At 28.6% G+C, this 22,868-nt stretch overlaps 3 protein-coding genes across 4 annotated transcripts; 1 reads left to right on the top strand and 2 right to left on the bottom strand.

Annotated features, from left to right (window-relative positions):
• The first annotated feature begins 213 nt into the window (after positions 1 to 213).
• On the top strand, positions 214 to 4,950 carry LOC103572311 (tubulin beta chain). Of its 2 annotated transcripts, XM_053737161.1 has the most exons (3): positions 214 to 348; positions 1,593 to 2,814; positions 4,883 to 4,950. In XM_053737161.1, exons 1-3 carry the CDS (start codon positions 292 to 294, stop codon positions 4,948 to 4,950), a joined length of 1,347 nt encoding a protein of 448 aa, XP_053593136.1. In that variant the 5' UTR covers positions 214 to 291. The 2 variants fall into 2 exon arrangements, with proteins under 2 accessions (XP_053593136.1, XP_008549071.1); XM_008550849.2 differs by lacking the exon at positions 4,883 to 4,950 and having other exon boundaries at positions 1,593 to 2,879.
• LOC103572302 (tubulin beta chain) lies at positions 4,812 to 12,128 on the bottom strand. Its single transcript, XM_008550837.3, has 3 exons — positions 11,951 to 12,128; positions 8,668 to 8,776; positions 4,812 to 6,524 (listed from the first exon to the last, which is right to left on the bottom strand). The coding sequence occupies exons 1-3, from the start codon at positions 12,005 to 12,007 to the stop codon at positions 5,323 to 5,325; spliced, it is 1,368 nt and encodes a 455-aa protein (XP_008549059.1). The 5' UTR covers positions 12,008 to 12,128; the 3' UTR covers positions 4,812 to 5,322.
• A 3,192-nt stretch (positions 12,129 to 15,320) lies between these two features.
• LOC103572292 (tubulin beta-1 chain) lies at positions 15,321 to 21,223 on the bottom strand. The gene is made up of 2 exons (XM_008550826.3): positions 21,032 to 21,223; positions 15,321 to 17,018 (listed from the first exon to the last, which is right to left on the bottom strand). Exons 1-2 carry the CDS (start codon positions 21,086 to 21,088, stop codon positions 15,732 to 15,734), a joined length of 1,344 nt encoding a protein of 447 aa, XP_008549048.1. The 5' UTR covers positions 21,089 to 21,223; the 3' UTR covers positions 15,321 to 15,731.
• Between the last annotated feature and the right edge of the window lie 1,645 nt (positions 21,224 to 22,868).

The raw sequence follows: 22,868 nt of genomic DNA, 5'->3' as shown, positions 1-22,868 counted from the left end.
TAATGTACTTCCTTTATAATTTTACTTTTTTCTTTTATCATTTTATTTTTATTTACAGTCGTATCGATTATCGTTATTATTTATAATTTTATTATTAAGTAATAAAAAAAATAACAGATCAAAACGTTGCCAAGGTAAACTTCAAGCGTTTGTTTTTTATTTTTTTTTATACGTTTACATTCAAGTCATTAAATTTTCAGCGATTCAGTCAGCTTACAAAATAAAATTTTAAGTATTTTTAATTTCACTTTTATATTAATTTTTATAATTAAAAATAATAAATATTTTAAAATGCGTGAAATAGTTCATATTCAAGTAGGGCAATGCGGCAATCAAATTGGCTCAAAGGTTTGTATTTAAAAACAAAATTTTTTAATTTTACAATTTTAATTAATTTATACACTGTAAAAAATTGGGAGTAAATTCGGAGTACGGATTTTAATTTAATTCAAATTCACTCCGTCACTCGGAGTTATGAAGTAAAAAAAAATCACTCTGCATAAGGAGTAAATAGGGAGTTTGTTTTTTCAGATGAATGATTTCGGAGTGATCTGGATTTCATTTGAATCCGCATTCACTCCGATTAAGAATTTTTCTACAATCGACTACCCGTCATAAGCCTTTTCCTCTCAATTGGGAGTTATTGAGTCCAAGTAGCTTCCTCTACTTAAGGGTTTCGTACTAGAGAACTCGTCATAAGCCTCCCTTAAAATTATGATGAAAATTAATGATGAAAATTTGCTACCTATGTTTCGCAGATAATTATTAAATCATTATCAAGTAAAATATAATTTATTATTCATAGTTGTAATCATTAATTACAATTAAAGCTTCTGCTGCAATTAAAAAGTTTTATTGAGCATTAAGTTCATTAATAAAATTATCATTTTTTATTATTACTGTAATCAATACCGTTATCATTATAATTTTTTGCATTAAAATTATTATTAGTGTAAATAGATAAGTATTTATTTTAGCGCCATAAGCACTAGGAAAATCGAATAGTCGCGTAAGTAATAAAATGTAAGTTTGACATTTAAAATCATATAAAATAAAACAGGCTTATAACGGGTAGTCGAGAAGAAAATTAAACGCATGGTAGTGGGAAGACAAACTCCAAGAAAAATTTCTCCTACGTCCCCTAGACCAGGATTATGACGGATAGTCGACTGTATTGAAATGAACTTCTTCTAGGAATGATAGTAAAGTTAGCAGACATTTGAAATTAAAAAAATTTTTTTTAACAGATAAATAATGAAAAAAAAAATATTTAAAAAAAAATGCACATGTCGGAAACTTCATAAACTATACGTGCAATTTTAAAAAATTTTTTTTTAATATTTATTTTTTTGATAAAAAAAAAATCAAAATTTTTTTTAATATTTATTTTTTTGATAAAAAAAAAATCAAAAAATTTTCAAATGTCTGCTAACTTTATTGTCATTTTTAAGGAATAAATTTTACTCCGACCCGTAGTTTCAATATTAAATAAATAAACAGCCATCGGCTTCGCATTTACTCCGTTAATTTTTTACAGTGTAAATAATTAAATTTAATTACTGACTAATAATGTATAATTTTATTTATTACAGTTTTGGGAAGTAATAAATAATGAACACGGTATTGATGCGACAGGTGAATATCACGGAGACTCCGATTTACAATTAGAAAGAATAGATGTTTATTACAACAAAGCAACCGGTGGCAAATATGTTCCGCGAGCGATTCTCGTGGACTTGGAGCCTGGAACTATGGATTCAGTTCGTTCGGGACCGTATGGACAAATTTTCCGTCCCGATAATTTCGTGTTTGGGCAGTCAGGAGCAGGCAACAATTGGGCTAAAGGCCACTACACAGAAGGCGGCGAAGTTGTGGATTCAGTGTTAGAAGTAGTGAGGAAAGAATCCGAAGCCTGTGATTGTCTGCAGGGTTTCCAGATGACTCACTCACTTGGGGGTGGAACCGGGTCAGGTTTGGGAACGCTGCTTATTTCTAAAATACGTGACCACTATCCTGATAGAATGATGGCCACATTTTCAGTAGTACCGTCGCCAAAAGTTTCCGATACTGTTGTCGAGCCTTACAACGCAACGTTGGCTACTCATCAGTTAATTGAAAATACCGATCAGTCTTATTGTATTGACAATGAAGCGCTTTATGACATTTGTTTCCGCACATTGAAGCTCACGTCGCCCAGTTACGCTGATTTGAACCATCTCGTATCAGTAACAATGTCAGGGGTTACAACTTGTTTCAGATTTCCCGGTCAATTGAATGCCGACTTAAGAAAACTTGCTGTCAATATGGTTCCATTCCCTCGATTACATTTTTTTATGCCGGGTTTCGCGCCTCTTACAGCACGTGGTAGTCAACAATACAAAGTTTACTCAGTTCCAGAATTAACAATGCAAATGTTCGACACTAAAAATATTATGGCTGCTTGCAATCCAAGGCACGGTAGATATTTAACAGCCGCGGCTATTTTTCGGGGTAGAATGTCAATGAAAGAAGTTGAAGAGCAAATGAACAATATACAGAATAAAAATAGTGCGTATTTTGTTGAATGGATACCAAATAATGTTAAAACTGCAGTCTGTGATATTCCGCCTACGGGATTAAAAATGTCATCGACTTTTATTGGAAATTCAACGGCTATAATGGAATTATTTAAACGTCTTTCGGAGCAATTTAATGTTATGTTTAAAAGAAAAGCATTTTTATATTGGTATACTAGTGAAGGCATGGATGAAATGGAATTTGAAGAGGCGCAATCTAATATGAAAGATTTAGTGTCTGAGTATCAAGAGTATCAAGATGCTCCAATTTATGACCAATTATTTGATGATCAAGAAGATGAAATTTCGGAGTAATTGTTTTTTTATTATATATAAATATATATTTTTAAAATTTTAGCCGACACTTTCTTTTGTATTTCATTATTTTAAATAAATAATTTATATATATTTTTAAAGATATACTTTTTCATTTGGATTGCGCTTAGCAATTAATTTTTTTTTAAAATATTGTATTTATTTTTTAAAAAGTTTTGCCAGAGAAAAAGCTATTAGATCTGATCATATATAATTACAAAAAATTATTTATAATTATAATAATTAAAATTTAAATTTAGTCATGTCTAGTTTTCTATAATTGCATATTGGAATGATAATTTTTTCTCAGGAAAATGTATATATTTATTAGAGTTAACGATTAAATGATATGGGTATCAAATTTAAATCTGTTATAACAAACTAAAATTGATGAAGACAGGACCTTGAGAAAAATTGACAATTATATATTATCTCATCGCGTACGAGGACAACTTACTTTATTGCGTATTACAACCAGATGATATACAACATACATTTAATAAAAATATATACGTATAACATAAACCAAACATATATATATATGGAGAGAGAACAAAAAGGTGAATATTGTGACACAGTATCGTTTAAAAGACTAGATCAATTTTTAATTTATTTAAAATATGTTTAAGCTAATAAGTAAATAAATATTTTCCAATTTATTTATTTTTTTCGGAAATTTCTTTTAAGAAATTTAAGTCTTCAGAAAGACAGAAAATAGAAATAAATTTTTATACAAATTAGTTAAGATAAATTGGAATACTTAAACTGCACCGTCATACAGAAATTTCGATTTAAGCACAAAAATATGTTGACTTGATAAAAAAAATTTTGGTTTTCCGAATCGTTAAAAAAAATTTCTTAAATCAAGAATATTTTTCTTGATTCAAATTAACTTTTTCAACATAGTTATAATTTGCTAAAATATCAGATAATTTTAAACACATTGAGGATCAATATTAATAGCTGGAATTATTTTATAATATAACAATTATAAATCTGCTTCAATTTAAACAGTGTTCATGTAACCTGCTATCAAATAAAATCCACTCCAAAATCATTCGACTGAAAAAAAGTTCCTATTTACTCCGTATGCGAAGTGATTTTTTTTTAAACTCCTGAACTCCGAATGATAGAATGAATTCGAATTTAAATGAACTTCGAGCTCACCCCTGATTTTTTACAGTATAGTTTTTTTTTTTTGTAACTCGTATCAATTTTTTAGTCATTTTCGATCCTTATTTATTATAAATAATTGTTTTGAATCCCATTAAATCTGAACTTTTTTCTCGGATTATCTCCAACGTGAATTCAAAAAAAATATAAATATGAATGGATCGAAAAATTAATAAAACTAAATAATTTATCATAGAATCGAAAATTTTAGTAACAATAATAGCAAATATTCAGCAATATTGCAATCGTTAAAAATTCATTTCAGCGTTTGTGGATAAATGTCTAAAACAAAAATTTGTTTTTACTCCCACACAAAAAGCAGAATAGGAAAGACGGATTTTGAAGAGGATCTGCGATTCAAGATTTAATATCCGAGTACCATAAGCATAAGTGTCAAGAAGCTAAAGCTCGTACTCAAGTTATTCATCACCATGACAGTCACAGTCACAGGGATCAAGAACATGCAGCTTAATTTATATTTTTTATTTTTATTTTTCATACAAATACATATATATTTATGAACTAAAATATTTATAAAATTTTTCCTCAATCGAGAAACTATTCAACCACAAATTACAAGCATTTTATTTTTCATTTTCATTTCACAATCATATATTCTACGTTATTATATATTTTAATAATAATAATTAAGTAATTAAATTAATCAATACCGCAAATTTATTTAAAAACTCAAGCAATTATAATTTTATAGTAATAAATCATACAATACATTTTAAACTAGTACAAGTACATATATAAAAAAAAAAGTCATATTATATAAAAGTATGAAAAAAGCATTATTTCATAGACATGAAGATGATATTGTGTTATTATAATAATTAATCAAATTTTAGTAAACCAATTAATGAACTGTAAAAAATTGCAAGTGATTACGGATTTTATTTAAATCTGAGTTCACTCAGAGTTCCGGAGTTTTAAAAAAATTCACTCCGCATACGGAGTAAATTCGGAGGTTGTTTTTCAGCGGAGTGATTTCAAAGTGATCTGAATCTCCTTTCAGAAGTGAATTTAACTCCGAACCGGAGTTTTAATATTTAAATTAATTTCACTTCGGAGTAAGTTTAACTCCGAGGGGATTAAATAAATAAACAGTTACCCACTCCGCATTCACTCCGGATTTAATCCGCATTCATTCTGCAAATTTTTTACAGTATGAAGTAGTGATTAAATGAATAATTACTTATACAAGTGATTAAATGAATAATTATTGATCATAATTATAAATAATAAATTAAATAATAATAATTATCAGTCTGCATTACTCTTGTTCGCAAGTTTCGAAATCATCAGCAGCTTCTTCAGTTTCAAAGTCTTCTTCAGCGGTGGCCTCTTGGTACTGTTGGTACTCAGACACCAAATCATTCATATTTGATTCAGCTTCGGTGAATTCCATTTCATCCATACCCTCACCAGTGTACCAATGAAGGAAAGCTTTTCTTCTAAACATAGCAGAAAATTGTTCCGAAATTCGTTTGAACAATTCCTGGATCGCTGTTGTATTTCCAATGAAAGTCGACGACATTTTCAATCCCTTAGGTGGAATATCACAGACCGCAGTCTTAACATTATTTGGTATCCATTCAACAAAGTATGAGCTATTTTTATTCTGGACACTTAACATTTGTTCATCAACTTCTTTCATTGACATTCTGCCCCGAAATACAGCGGCAACAGTGAGATATCTTCCATGACGAGGATCACAAGCAGCCATCATATTTTTAGCGTCAAACATCTGTTGAGTTAATTCAGGAACTGACAGTGCCGAGTATTGTTGCATTGAACGGGATGTCAAAGGTGCGAACCCTGGCATAAAAAAGTGCAATCGTGGAAACGGTACCATATTGACAGCAAGTTTACGCAAGTCAGCGTTCAATTGTCCAGGGAATCTCAAGCAAGTGGTCACTCCTGACATCGTAAGCGATACAAGATGATTCAAGTCACCGTAAGAAGGATTCCCAACCTTCAAAGTACGGAAACAAATGTCATAAAGGGCTTCATTGTCAATACAATAAGTCTCGTCGGTGTTTTCAACCAACTGGTGAACAGACAAAGTTGCATTGTAAGGCTCGACGACAGTATCAGATACTTTTGGCGACGGCATTACAGAGTAAGTGTTCATTATTCTATCAGGATACTCTTCACGGATCTTTGAGATGAGAAGAGTACCCATACCGGATCCGGTTCCACCGCCGAGGGAGTGGGTTAACTGGAAACCTTGTAGACAATCGCAGTTTTCACATTCTTTTCGAACTACATCAAGCACTGAGTCTACTAACTCGGCTCCTTCAGTGTAATGTCCTTTGGCCCAATTATTTCCGGCTCCTGATTGTCCAAAGACGTAATTGTCTGGCCGGAATAGTTTTCCGTATGCTCCTGAACGAACTGCGTCCATTGTTCCTGGTTCCAAGTCCAATAAAATTGCTCGGGGTACATATTTACCTCCATTTGTTGATGTCGCAACTGCAATAAATTATTTATTTAGTATACAAATAGAAAAATAAATAAATTATATAAAATAAATACATAAATTATGTAAGGTAAAAGACCTTGTACCTGGTCAGGGAACTAGTATATAATAAACATAGATGTGCAATTACATGAAGTGATCGAGTACTTCACTGTAAAAAATTTCGGTGTAAAAATGGACCCGGAGAAATTTACACGGCCGTGTAGTGCGAAATGACGGTGTAAAATTCTCTCGGTGTAAATTTTCAATCTGTATAATTTTAACACAGTGTCATCTACTCTTTTTTACACCATTCCGTGTTACTCATTGTAATTTCGATTAATATTTTGAACTACTTAATCAATAGCTACATTCATTTAATTTAGATATTAAATAGTATATTTAACATTTAAATATTTTTATGATTAATTTTCTGAACGCAAAATTATCATGAATTAGGGAAGGGGCAAAACGGGGTACTTAAAGAAATACCAAGTTTTCGAGGACTCAAAAACACTAAATCTTTTTTTTTTAATAATATTCAAAGTAAATAAAAAAAAATTTTCAGTTACCGTTAAAAAAAAAATTTTTCATTTTTGCGGACAAAAGGGTACCCCTTTAAAAAAGATAAAAAAAAATTCAGGATTTCAAATGAATTTGATTGTTAAACTTTTTTGCAAGTAATTTACACGAAGAAAATTATATTTTGCATGATTATTGAATACTAAAAAAAAAAAACAAATTTTTAATAGCTCTTATCATAAAACATATCATTAATATTTTTCAACTGACAATTGATTTTTGAAAAAGTTTAACAAAAAAAATTCAAAATAACGCTCAATTATATTTACAAAAGTGATTTTGGAATGTTTAAGAACCATTTAAAAAATAAAATTTTTCTTTACAAAATTTTGGGGGTACCCTATTTTGTCTATCCTACCCCCCCCCCCTTCCCCTATACATTTACACGTTTGGCGGTGTAAAAATTAAAAATTCACACCGCCTAAATTTAACACCGAATTTGGTGTAATTTTCACACCAAAATTTTTACATCGAGACATTTACACTACATTGGGTCAAAAAAATTTTTTACAGTGTAGTAATTTGCTTTAAATTTGAAGAAAAATTTCTAACAGTGTAAAAGCTTAATAATTGAATATAAAGGTCATTATATTTCGTTTATTTTATATCAAGTACCGTTAATTTTTAACCAACGAATGTGAGTATTGCATGTTAAGAATATATTATTGAGTTGTATTACCGAAAACCCGTGTGATGACCAAAATAACTAACGGAAATGCATATACGGGTTCCCCGTATGCTGTTTAGTTTTCAAATTAGCTTGTATCGATTATACTAAATACCTACAATCAATTCTTTGACATACTTGTTACGATAAGGTACACATACACATTTACGTTAGATAAATTTTTATTAACATTCACGTAAAATAATTAAATTAAATGAATTAATTAACTAATCAACGAGTTATAAAAACTGATGTTTTTATTTTTGATATGTAAAATATGTATAAATAAATTTATTGGATAGTAAATTTAGTAGTCGTTAGAATTAAAATAATGTTGGTATTTATTTTAGCGACAAGTTTTGTGTAAACTTACAAGTGTATATACTGTATATGTACAAAGGATTTATTTCCGTCGCAGTGGAGAACACGAGTCATTCCAACTTTATTTTATTTCATTTAATCCTTTTATTCGTCTTTCACGTCGCGGACTTTTGACTTGCGCTATTTTAGATCACGCGAGATCGCTCGTTGAATTAAGAAAATCTTGGGGTTGCTTAGGAGAATGGAGATAAATAAATTTGACACACAGAAAAAATCAACTATATAAATTGAGGAGAGACAAGTAATGTAATGGTAAAGTGATCGGTAAATACTATTTTTATAAATAGTAATTTTTTCATTTATAATTAAGTAATTATAGGATAAATATTAAACTTCATTGTCTATGCAAAAAAATTAATATTTGAACTTTAAAAATCGTAACTTAAACATTAAAATTTTATAACGCGGATGGTAATTTTAAACACTAATTTTTAAAGTTTATTTTTTTCTGTGTACGAGAAAAAAACCGGGACATTCTTTAAAAAGTTTTAATAATTTAATTTTTATTTAATGAGTTTATAACTCACCGGAAGCTTCATTGTAGTAAACGGAAATTCTTTCTAATTGAAGATCACTGTCGCCATGATAAATTCCATTTTGATCAATTCCATGTTCTTCAGATATCACTTCCCAGAACTATAATTATGTAATTAATTATTAATAATGAACAGTTATAAAATAAAAAAATATAAGTCGTAATTAAGTAATAGTTAATTATCCTAGACTATATCATGTTTCTAAAATACGAAAATGGTCTTTAAATACTTAGCAACTAAGTATGTATGTATGTGGATAAATTTTAAGAGTCCAGGAATAGAAGATGACAAAATTAACACGGCCTATGGCCTCCTGCCTTGAGGAGGAGTCTGTCATCTCCCCTATTCTCACCCTCTCTTCCATTTCATCTTCGTCTTAATTTATGTCATTTATTTATTTTATTCCTTTTTCATTCTTTTATTTATCTATTTTCGAAATATTTATTATTAGAATTTTGTCACGAGCCACACTCTGAGATCCCTTCATACATTTATGTCATCAATAAATCTTTACTGTAAAAAAATTAGCGGAGTAAATTCGGAGTGAATGCGGAGCAGATGACTGTTTATTTATTTAATTACCCGGGAGTCAAATTTACTCTGAAAGGGAGTTTAATTTAATATTGAAACTACGGATCGGAGTGAAATTTATTCCTCCAGATTACTCCGAAATCACTCACCTGAAAAAAACAAACTCTCTATTTACTCCGTATGCGTACACCGTAAAAAATCGGCAGTGAATTGGAGATAATTTCGGATATTATTTAAATCCGAATTCACTCCGTTACTCGGAATTTTGGAGTTTTTTGAAAAAATCACTCCGCATTAAGCGTAAATAGGGAATTTATCTTTTTAGCGGAATGTTTTCGAAATGATCTGGATTTTATTCCAATCCGCATTTACTCCGATTCGGAGTTTTAATAATTAAATAAACTCTCCTTTGGAGTAAATTTCACTCCGGATTTAATCAACTTCGGATTCAATCCGCGTTCACTCCGCAAATTTTTTACAATGTATGAATTGATTGATTGGAATAAATAAAATAAATATTTATATTAATAATCAGCTACAATTATTAAAAATTACCGTACAATTTTATAAATAACTAGACTATAAAAATTTTATTACGGTTGATGAATTTAAAATTATTTCAACCGTATAATTATTGTGTCCGTCATACATCATATAAGTAAATAATAAATAATAATATCATTTTACTCAATTTATTATTGAAAAACGTACATGTGCTACATTAAGTTTTTATAACAAATAATAAAATTAAGTTTTATTATTTATAATAAGCTAACTGATAGTTAAAATACAGCTAGTGATTGTACTATTGACTCACTTTAAATTTTGTTACCACTTATGATGTATAGCTATACGACTCATTCAACCAAGATCGTACTTAAAAAAACTCAATGACTGTAATTGTTAGTGGCTACTGCATTCTTTATGATTATGATCCACTTGGAGGATATCATAATTATATATATAGTTAAGCTAAATAAACTGATGTTACTTTTTTTGTTTCATTCGATAATTTTAAAAACCCGTTATACTTATTATCTATTTTTGCTTCATGGAAAAAAATTAAAAAAAAAAAAAAAAAAAAAATAACTGTATCCCATATTGATATATGAAAGAGTTCTTGTGTAGATACGGGAATAGACTGAGAAAAAATATTTTTTTTTTTTAAAGTAAATATTTTTGTATTAAGAAATAATTTTGTCGAAAATTTGTGGTAATCCATACAAAAAAATTTAATTACAAACATATTCGTAAGAGTGAACTTCCGAATTCAAGACGATTTTGAAATTTGAATTGATCATTTTTTAAACTGAAAAAATTTAAGAGTAAAAAAAAGTTTTAAACTGAGGATTTCTAAGACAAGTTTTTTAAAAATTTAAAAAGAAAAAATTTATAGATTCGAAAATTTTGTTGGTTTGAAGAATGAAAAAAAAAAACTATGAAAAATTTTTTACTTTTATCGAAACGAAGTCAGGAAGTTAAATTTTTTTTTATTCAGAAATTATTTGAAAATTAAAAAAATGATCAACTTGAAATTCGAAACTGTATCAAATTGGGAAATTCATTATTATAATTTTTGGAATTAAATTTTTTTACATAAAAAAAAAATCATTTGATACGAAAAATACTTTTTTTGTTTGATTACTTTTTCTGTTTTTTTTAATTGTTTTTAAATTTTTTAAATTATTTACCTACACTATAAAAAAAATGTAGTGTGAATGTGGACTTAAATATTATCCAGATCACTCCGGAATAACTCCGATGACAAGACCAATTCTCTATTTACTCCGTACGCGGAGTGATTTTTTATAAAAACAAGACTCCGAGTGAAGGAGTGAATTCAGATTTAAATAAATTTAGATTTTTCACAGCGTATAAATTAAAATTGTTGAGTAATTAAAATAATTTTCATCAAGTAATTAAATAATAAAACTAAAATTGAAACTAATAACAATTGACAAAAGTTAAAAAATTATAAAATGAAAAAATCCGAGTTTAATTATATTTTTTATTGAGGCATAAATAAGAAATATAATTAAGATAAAACGATTCAATATAACAATATATTGCTTTTTGATTGATAAAAGAGAATTAGCAATAATTCAAGTCGAAGTGCCATTTAAAGACTAGACTGGCTTATAAAATTGTTTCATTCCAATTAAGATGTGAAGATCATTGATCTTTTATCATCAACTCCTCAATAAAACTAAATCGAATTTTGTAACAGTAAAAGTAATTCATTATTTTTTTTTTCTAAATACAAATAAAGTAACCATTATTTTAATATTTAAAAAATATTTTAAATTAAAAATTCATTCAAAAGTAAATTAAGTTAATGACTAATATAAAATTATATCAGTAAGTATAAGATATGACTAAGTATTTGTAAGATGATTTCATACAGATAATAATTAGTACTGTAAAAAAAAGTTGAGACAATGACTAATACGTCAGCTTTAGCAAAAATAAAGAAAAAAAGAAATTAATAATAATAATAAATTAAAGAACTTCCTGCACGGTGTTAGTGACCGAAAATTAGTATCATATTTCATGAAGTTGTAGAACAGTGTAAGTAATATTGTATTTCAGAATGTGCTCTCGTGTAATTACACATATGTACGGAAGTAACTTGTGTAATAAAATATTATTTAAAGCCCTTCATATAAATTACACACCAATATTTGTTATTAAAAAACTTTTAAACAAAATTAATACTCAAAGTTATTATTTTTAAAAAATTTACCTTGGCGCCAATTTGATTACCGCATTGACCGGCTTGCAAATGAACGATTTCTCTCATGATTTAAATAAATTTATGTAATGTAACAATTAAAATTATTGAAAATCGATTGTTGAAGAGACTGATGTCTTCAGAAGATGCAGCCACGTCTGCGGCACAAACTCGACTCGACTTAGATCGGTCTCAACCCTCAACTCGCGCCGATCACACGCAACTCCAGTAGTGGGGGTGACACTTTTTTTATCACTGAAATTTATAAATATTTTTTATTTTATTATTTATATTCTTCTTTTAATTTCTCACATATATTTCATTTATATTCTTTTATTCTTTTTATTTATTTACATTCAAAAATTTTTAAAACCAATTAAACTTTTTTTTTTTACGGTAAATTTTGTAATTTAAAAGTTTTGTTTATAAATATTTTTAATAAAAAATTTATAACAATTTTTTAATAAAAATATAATATATACATATATTATATTTTTTATTAAGAAAAATTGGATAGTTAAAATTTTTAGAGTTTAAAAAAATGAAGGATGTTATAAATAATGAAGATGAGTCAACTTACTGGAAGCTTTAAATGTTTTTTTTCTTTCGCTTATACATATATGTGTATATATATAATAATGGAGAAATTGTAGTGAGGAGAGAGATAAGAGTAGAATAACTAAAGATGAGTTTAAATGCCAAGAAATAAGCTTACACTAGACATTGCTACAAATGCCGTACATTCTCCGTCGGAGATCCAAATTGAAATGTTTTAATAGCAACATATTATCATTATATATGTATCTATACATATATATGTTGTGCAGTAAAACGTATCCGTCTGTACCCTGTACTATCTTTTTCATCTTACACATAAACATTTCACATTGTATTCACATAACACTTTTAATAAAGAGAAAAACTTTTTTTTCTTCTTTTTTTACAAACTTTATCTGTCAAAAGTCCCGTTTGCTTAAACAAACAAACTTTTTTTACGGTGCTTACTCTTGTTTGATCTGTAGCAATTTTAGAACAATAAACTTTTTAATTAGTACTGAAAAAATTTATAAACTAATCTATTTATATGTTATAAATTATAATTAGAGTTAATTAAAATTAAAAAGGAAAAGATTTAAAAAAAAAAGGACCACCGAGACACGCGATTTTTTGATTGACGGGAAGTAGTCTAGGGTTCGGGTCTTTAATTAATTCCATTATCTTAAGAGCTCAAAACTTTAAAGGCATTCTCAGAGAGTGACCTCCACCTTTTTAAAAAATTCAATGACTTAACTGTCATAAGAGTATTAAAATTTTATGAATTAATTAAAATAAATTTGAAAAACGATTGATTCTGTAGGCCAGTCCCAAAACTTCCCACTGTTTTGGAGCTCAGAGAGCTTGAAAACGTTATTAGTGGTAAACACGTAAATATTTTTTAAAGTTCTTTATGTGCAATTTTCAAAATTATTTTTTACAAGTATTTTATTTTTTATTTAAAAGAAATAAATAATTTTAATGTCTGCTACTTTCAGTATCATAAAAACGATTGGACCAAAAAACATAAATTTCGCTGAAAAAAAGTAATTTTTGTTCGACGATATCTTTAGAAAAAATAGACCGATTTAGACGTGCTCTGCGGCAATCGAAAGAGCTTGTTGAAGCTTAGATTTGATCAAACTTTGAAACAAATCGGTTGAGTGATTTACGAGTTACGCAACGAAAGCTACTCGACCGATCGACTTCTAAATCTAATCAGTTCTAAGGCTTAGTGAGGCCTTTCAATTGCCGCAAAACACGTTCAAATCGGTTTGATTCGTTTCAAGACATTGTCGGACTAAAAAAGTTCACACACACACGGCTGGACGTCCATCCATAAATAGTCAGAATAGTATCCTAAGATTCCGAAACACCGAGATCTAATGAAACCTCGATTTTTTAAAATCAGACCGAAACCAATAACTTCTTATTTTTGAAAATTTTTAATTTTCATTGCGGAAAGCTAAAAAGTCAAAGCATTAATGAAAAAAAAAAATACAGCGAAGTTTCAATTTCGCCGAAATAGATTTCAACAAAAATTACTCAGTTGTTATCATTTAGGGGTTACAGGGAATTCGGTAAATAAATGTTACTCTACAAAATTTGATATTTTGAATTATAATATTATATATATATAGAGACATATATGTACATATATATATTAACTTTTGAACTGATGATATTTTTCAGCAAAATCAAACATATCTCAGATAGCAAAATGACGTCTTAATGAGTTCTTATTTATGATTTGGACGTCTCATCAACATCTTAAAGAAGTCTTTAAGAAGTCCTCAAGATGTCGAATGAGCCACCTAGCGAACTCAGTAAGACGTCTTTAAAAAGAATTCTTTTTTCTGACTTCGTAAATAAGACTTCCGCATGAATTTACCATGACGTCTTTAAGGAGCTCTTAGTTTTGACTTCATAAAGAAGTTTAAAAAGAATACATTTAGACATCAAAAAACTGACGTCTTATTTATGGAGTCTTCAAAAACTCTTAATTAAAAGTTCTTAAAAATGACATCTTTAAGAAGTCACAATAAGACTTCTTGAGGACTCCTTCAAGAAGACATGGTAAAGCAGTCATTCCGACTTGAATGCTGTCTGGGATTACAGTAAAATCCTTTAAAAATTGCGACATGAGATCCGCTACAATTTGAAAAAAATATAGAATCAATCTTAGAGCTTGATGTTATATGCTGATGATTGGTTGTTGATTGTAGATTATCAAACGACAACTGATAAGTTTTTAAATTATCAGCTTTACCCACAGCTGATTTTAAATAATAAAAAAACTGTTGTCTTGATAACAAATTGAGCTCAATTTTACGTAAACTAATAAAATAAAGTATATACTGTTTAATGTAGAACTCAATTAGGTATCGGTGTTAACTTTTAACTTTATTTAACTCAGTATTCTAGTCTAATAATTTTATCAAAAAAATTAAATCGAAATAATTTTTTTATAAAGTAAAATTCATTAATCAATTCAATTTGCATTTATCACAACTAAATATTTTAATTTTTTAAAAATAGTAATATTTAATCCCAAATTTTAATTTTGTTTAATTCAGTATTCTAGTCTAATAATTTTATCAAAAAAATCAAGTCGATAGTTTCTTTTTATAAATAAAATCCATTAATTATTTTATACTAATTATTTATTTTTCTAAGTTAATTATAATCAAGACAAATTCGATACAATTAAATTTATCCAAGTCTATTTTTTATTATGCTGGTTTACTTAAAAAAAGATAAGAAGTTAGTTGATAAAATACTAGGAGATAAATAAAACATAAATGACAGGAAATTAATATTAATAATAAATGGATAAACGCAAACAATATATATATTAATAAAGAGTTGCTTTATTTGATAATAATTTAATAAAAGATGACGCAGGTAACTAAAGTTACCTATTAATACACTGCAGAGTCACGACTTCTTTTACATCAAGCTTTTGGTGAAAATTAATTTAATTTTTTCATTTATTATTTATTACATATATATAAAGTAAGCAACAAATTAAGACGGAATTATATAAACATAAATGCGTCATATTGTTTAAACTTGGTCGAAAAAAAAAAATTAATCGTTGTCCGTACAAAAAAGAAAAATATATATATAGAAATTAACGAGTAATTGGAGGAAAAATTATAATTATAATAATAATAATAATAATTAAGAAGCGTGTACGTGATAGAACACGTGCATTGAATGTGGATAGGTAAAAAAAAGGACGAGGTAAAATTTAAATTTAATTTTCGTCGACTTCGCCTTCTTGTTCCTCGTCGAATTCAGCATCCTCGTCAGCGGTAGCCTCCTGGTACTGTTGGTACTCAGAAACCAAGTCATTCATGTTTGATTCAGCCTCAGTGAATTCCATTTCATCCATACCCTCACCAGTGTACCAATGAAGGAAAGCCTTTCTTCTGAACATAGCGGTAAATTGTTCGCTGATACGTTTGAACAATTCCTGGATGGCTGTTGAGTTACCAATAAATGTTGCTGACATTTTTAATCCACGTGGTGGAATGTCACAGACCGCAGTCTTAACGTTGTTTGGAATCCATTCAACGAAGTATGAACTGTTCTTATTTTGAATGTTAAGCATTTGTTCGTCAACTTCCTTCATCGACATACGTCCACGGAAGATTGCGGCAACGGTCAAGTATCTGCCGTGTCGTGGATCGCAAGCAGCCATCATGTTCTTGGCGTCAAACATTTGTTGTGTAAGCTCTGGTACTGAGAGAGCTCTGTACTGTTGGCTACCACGTGATGTAAGTGGTGCAAAACCAGGCATGAAGAAGTGGAGACGTGGGAATGGTACCATGTTGACGGCAAGTTTACGTAAATCGGCATTCAATTGACCTGGGAACCTGAGACAAGTTGTAACACCAGACATGGTAAGTGATACAAGATGGTTCAAGTCACCGTAAGTTGGTGTAGATAATTTTAATGTACGGAAACAGATGTCATAGAGGGCTTCGTTGTCAATACAGTAGGTCTCGTCGGTGTTCTCGACCAACTGGTGGACTGAGAGAGTTGCGTTGTAGGGCTCGACAACGGTGTCAGATACTTTTGGCGATGGTACGACAGAGTAAGTGTTCATGATTCTGTCGGGGTATTCCTCACGGATCTTGGAGATCAGGAGAGTACCCATACCGGATCCAGTACCACCACCAAGGGAGTGAGTCAGCTGGAAACCTTGAAGGCAGTCGCAGCTTTCGGCTTCCTTGCGTACGACATCGAGAACTGAGTCTACGAGCTCAGCGCCCTCGGTGTAGTGACCCTTGGCCCAGTTGTTACCGGCTCCAGACTGTCCAAAGACAAAGTTGTCGGGTCGGAAGATCTGTCCGAATGGTCCAGAACGAACAGAGTCCATGGTACCAGGCTCCAAGTCGACGAGGATGGCGCGTGGTACGTATTTTCCACCGGATGCTTCATTGTAGTAGACATTGATACGCTCCAATTGAAGATCTGAGTCTCCGTGGTAGGCTCCAGTTGGGTCGATTCCGTGCTCATCGCTGATGATTTCCCAAAACTAAAATAATTTATAAAAATAATTAGCATATTTAATAATTATAATTAAAATTAATAATTTAATAAGTTCAATGACCGTATCTATTGGTTAGCGTGTAATAACTGATGATAAATAATTAAAAATCGCGGATATTAATTAAAATAATTCAGCATCCGACATTATTATTCACCCCAGCAGATAAATATTTCGATGGCTCCGTTGCACCTCGAATCGCTTGAGTGCCAATCGAGACTAATTAACACACCATTATACCCAGTACCGTTCGTATAACTATTGCTTCATAACATTTCAAGTCCCGGTCAATCTAGTCTCTCAACCATCATCTTACAGCTAAAGCTGGTTGTGCACTCAACCGGCAAGAAATAAAACGCAATGTAATCCGTCAGTAACAATACGACCACGGCTGAGCTGAAGAACAAGAACAAGAATAAGAAGAGCTAGTTGTTATAATACACGTTCGGATATGAGAGTACGGCTCACCGCCCACGCGGTATTTCCTACCGTTCAAAGACCTCGGCGACTAGTCTTTTTTTATTCTCAATCTCTTCTTTTTTTTCTTCCTTGTCTCATCATACTTTTAATTTAATAAAATTAATTGTAATAATAAAGTAGACTGGGATTTAATGACTCAAAATTATATATGTATTTTTTGTAACTCTAGTCATAATTTGTCGAGAGTTTTTTTTAATTTTCATATATACACTGAGAAAAAAAGTTTGGAATCATGGTTTATTTTTTTATCATGAGAAATTATGATATTAAAAATTCTTGATCTAATATATTTTTGGTGTAAAAATTTGAAAATTTTCTTAATCGACGAAACTCAAATTTATTTCAAGATATCTTGGTATTTTCTTTTTGCAATAGTGTAAATAAATTATGATCCTGAAGTTAGCCAACGTCTCATAATTTTTGGATTCATTTCAAATGATAAATTACAAAAAAAAAAAAATATTTTAAAAAATTGCACTTGTAGTTTTTTGAATTTTCTACATGTGCATATATTTAGTTTTTTTTTTCTTGTAAATGATTCTTTGCAATAAATATTCTAAAATCGTAAATAGTCTACTAACTAAAATCATTCAAGTTAATAGACAATTAACAACTTTCGGATTTTTTTTTCAACAAATGAACTACAAAAAAAAAATATGCACATGCAGAAAATTAAAGAATCTACAAGTGCAATTTTTTTTTTATAATTTATCGTTTTAAATAAATTCCAAAAATTGTTAGACGTCGGCTAACTTCAGTATCATAATAAATTTTTATTTTCTTGTTAAAAAAATAGTTCTTCGCGTTAGATATGAAATTAATGCTGCAGTAATTCATTCGATTACTCGAGAAAATATTGATTTTCCGTTTTTTTTTCTGTGTATATAAAAGAAAAAAAATGTCGCCTCGTTGCATATGAAAACTCGGCATTCATGATCGCCATATAAGAAGAACATCAACCAAAACCAGCTTTTTCTCTCTCGGACTTTTAAATTCAGCTTTCTGTCTGCCTCTTACTCAGAACTGCCCCCTCACTTCCCACTGGTCGATGTTATGTATTATAAAGCTAAATGACTCACCAATGTCATTACTATATATAGAAATGATCAAAGTTACAACTTACGTACTCTAAATAACGATTTTTTTTTTTTATACCGGTTTTTATAAATGATTTTATTTTCACAAAATACTGCTAATAATTTATTTAAATTCCATTAAATTATAATTAATTAATTTTTTTTTTTTTTATATATATTTCGTAATCGAGCCGTATCTAGTAGATACCAAACAAGGCCAGGTTGTTAGCACATTTTTCTTTCGTGTCATTAAGTTTTATTTAATTCTTAAAAACAATATTTTATCGCTTTAAATAGAGCGATATTTAATAAGGACGATATTTAATAATTATCGCTTTAATTACTCATTATTATTATCATTGATTTTTTTATCTTCATTGAGAAAACAAAATTTTTTATAATACTCAAGTCAGCCGACGTTTAATAATTTTGGAATTTTTTCCAACACAATAAATTATAAAAAAAAAATATTAAAAAAAATTGCACTTATAGTTTATTAAATTTTCTACATGTGCATATTTTTAATTTTTTTTTTTTTTATTATTTATTCATTGAAAAAAAAATCAGAAAATTTTCAATTGTTTATTAACTTCAGAATTATGATTTTGAAGTCAGCTGACGTTTAATAATTTTTGAATTTTTTGAAAAACGATAAATTATAAAAAAAAAATGATTACAAAAAATTACACCTGTAGTTTTTTAAATTTTCTACACGTGCATATTGTTAGTTTTTGTTTTTTTTTTTATAATTAGTTCGTTGAAAAAAAATCAGAAAATTGTTAATTGTCCATTAGCTTCAGGATAATTTTTTTAACTAAAATTTTCAATTTTCTAAGAAAAATTTTTTTCAAGTAAAATAGTGATAATTAAAATTAATGAAAGGTAAAAATAAGGTAGTTTTTTTGTAACGATATCTAAATTGAACCTTCGGAGAATCATGTAATATATAACGGGTACTAATAGACACGAGCATCTGGCTTACGTCAAGTACTCGGCCCTAAAGAGTAAGTGAGAGACTAAAAAGGACAGAGAGAACATGAGCAGCTGCTTCATTTAACTGGAATATTAAACTCCCAGTTTATAGAACCCATTATTTCTAAACTCTTAAAAATAATTACAATGAAAATTACTTATAATATACCCTGAGTTAATTCGTTGTAAAAATAATTGAAACGGTAAATGAAAATTGCTCGGAGGTTGAACTCAGACGCGATCAATAGCCGGCTACCTCGGTATAAATATACATATATATCTGCAGGCTCGGCACCGAGCGAACAATTTGCTTCGACAAAAAATGCAAAGAAAAAAAATATCTTTTTGCTTTATTTGGGCACGTCTTGCATTACTGTGTCGTCAATCACGTAATCTATTGAGTGTAAGACATAAGACTAGATGTCCTTGGTATAAAATTTAATGTCCCTGGATGGTCAGATTTATTGCAGTCCAAATTATTTTCATTCATAAGAATTTTAATTTACTCATTATCGTAATCTTGTTTGCCATTAAATTTAATGAGTGAAAATATAAAGCAGGAAAATTTTTTTCTTTTCTGTAAAAGTATAGAAAATTATTGATCATTTTTTTTTACGAATACCCTGAGGTTACAGCCCAGGTTAAACCACAGCTATATAAAATTTATATGAATAGTGTGGAGTGTATATATATATTTAGATATATTTGTATAGGTGAGGAATAGAAAGACAGTAAAAATATATAATGCTTAGAGACAGGAAGAAAGAGAGTTGCTGCGCACGCATCCGCTCAATCCTCTTGCCGCATCAACCGGTCGGTATCCTGCCAGACGCTACATTAAATCCAATGCCACACCCTGACAATATTTTATTATTTATAAAATACTTAATTTTATTCCCCAGCTGTTTTATTAGTACGCATACTCAATACTTAGAAAAATTAGATGAAGTTATTTATTTTTTTTTTCTCGGAATTTCTAACTGAAATTTACCTACGGGAATTATGAGTAAAAAAAATGGAAGTCGGCAACAATAGCAGCCATGCGCAAACGAGGAGACGCTTTCGAGAACACTCTGCGCCCAAATAAAATTAAAAACCGTTGAATTTAATGCCGGCCGGTAAAATAATGTCGCCATGACAGATCAATATTAATTTTTTTTCTATTCTATTATTCATTTAATTTTATTTTATTTTTATTCCGTAAGATCGAAACTAATTATCAGATAAATCAATAATTAATTTATTGATTTCCTATAAAATAAAATTATTTTATTTTAAGCGAGATAAAATCTAATTTTTTAATTTAAAATAAAACCCGATGAGATTTTGGGAAAAAGTGAGAAAATAAAAATATACTAATTTATATAGTGAAATAAAATGAATGAATAGAAATAGACGCCGCGTTGATGACCGTTACACGGCACACTTATATGTAAATTAAATGTAGTATATTTAATAAAATATATTATTTACCTTAGCTCCTATTTGGTTACCACATTGACCAGCTTGGATGTGCACGATTTCCCTCATTTTGGATGATTTTTATAAAATGTCTTGTATGAAATATTAAATAAAGCAATAAAGCTCGTAGCGTTAAACGATTTTCACCAAACTCTGTGTAAGCCCACAAACGAATGCGATGGCGGCGGCGAACGTTACAGATTTTCAAGTCTATCCAGTGAAAGAAAAGTGGGGAAGGCAATTGAGGGTCATCGTCGTCACGGATTCCCATTGGTTAAAACCCATTTTTCCCCATCTGCACAATTAATCTGCGCAAGAATTACTCTGCGCATGTCTCAATATTTGCAGCATAATCCAGTAGTGCCAACTGCATACTAAATAATAAAAAAAGTAAAAAAAAAAATTACTTGTTTTTCCAGACTACATTTACTCTAAATTTTTATATTTTATCTTTTTTTTGCGTGCAATAACAAATAATTATTATTTGTTAAATAAATTATAATCATGGTTGTAATAAATATTAAGTTTTTTAAATATTTAAAAAATTTTATTTTCCCGCATTTTTTAAAAATATTTATATTTCGTTGTTTTTATGAATTATTTATTAGCTATGAGCTATGGGCTATAGATTATGTTTAATTTATATTATTTTTATTGTTTTAATAATAATTTAAAATTATAAATTATAATTTATTGTGATCAAGACAGCGGAGTTACTCCAAAATTAACGCCTACGTAAAGAGACTGTCTGGAGTTTACTGATGAATACAAATCAACATTTTTAAAGTCTTTTATAAAATTAAAACAATATAAAAATATATATAAGAACACTTTATCATATTTTTTAAAATAAATTTTCAAAATTTTAATAATTTAATTTTACCAAAAAGATTTATCTTAAAAATACTCGTAACCACCAACTAGTTCTTAATTATTAGGTAATTAGTAACCACATAGATAACAATAACAAACAGTTATTACTGGTTGGTGTTGTTATTACTTTAATCTTAAACTGATAATATAAATAATGAGCAATTAATCTTAATAATCTACTGGTCAGTAAACTAATCATTCGTAGTAGTATAAATAAAAAATTTAAATAAAGTAATTGCGGTAATTACTCTTGTTTATTTTTTTAAATACAATTTTTTGATCTTTAAATTAATTTGATTTTGAAATTATTTGTTTATAAATTAAATATTAATTTATTTATTTAGTATTTTTAAAAATTAAAAAAAAAAAAAACATTTATTTTACTGCAGGTATATAGCAGCAAGTTTGGCGAGGAAGAAAGTCAATAACATGAGTCACCACGACTGGTACACACCCTTTTTGAGTACTAACACAAATCTTAATTTATTTAGTTAATTATAAAATAATAAATATTTTTTAATAAAAATTTATAAATTCAAATCTGACAGTTTCATGTACAGAATAAAAAAAAAATTAAAAATATAATGATCCTAATAAGTATGAATGTAGCAGACATCAGACAATTGTAAAATTTTTTAAATGCGCATTTTTTCAAAATTTAATTTTATTAATTATTTATTTTTTTTATTTGTAATTTTAAATTTATCTGGTGTCTGCTACAAGAAAATTAGCAATTTTTTGATTTTTTTTTAAAACGATAAATTAAAAAAAAAAAAACTAAAAATATGCGCATATAGAAAATTGAAAAAACTACAAGTGTAATTTTTTTAAATTTATCATTTTTAAAAAAATCCCAAAATTTTCAGACGTCGGCTAAATTCAGTATCATAAAGTATAAACAGCAGCAATTGTAATAATAAAAATAAATGATGCATGTGTTACAATTGATTAATAAATAAGTTGTCTATTTATTTAT

This window comes from Microplitis demolitor, chromosome 3 (genome assembly GCF_026212275.2).
Source record: "Microplitis demolitor isolate Queensland-Clemson2020A chromosome 3, iyMicDemo2.1a, whole genome shotgun sequence".
NCBI classification, from domain to species: domain Eukaryota; kingdom Metazoa; phylum Arthropoda; class Insecta; order Hymenoptera; family Braconidae; genus Microplitis; species Microplitis demolitor.
This window is presented reverse-complemented; position numbering and strand designations above follow the sequence as displayed.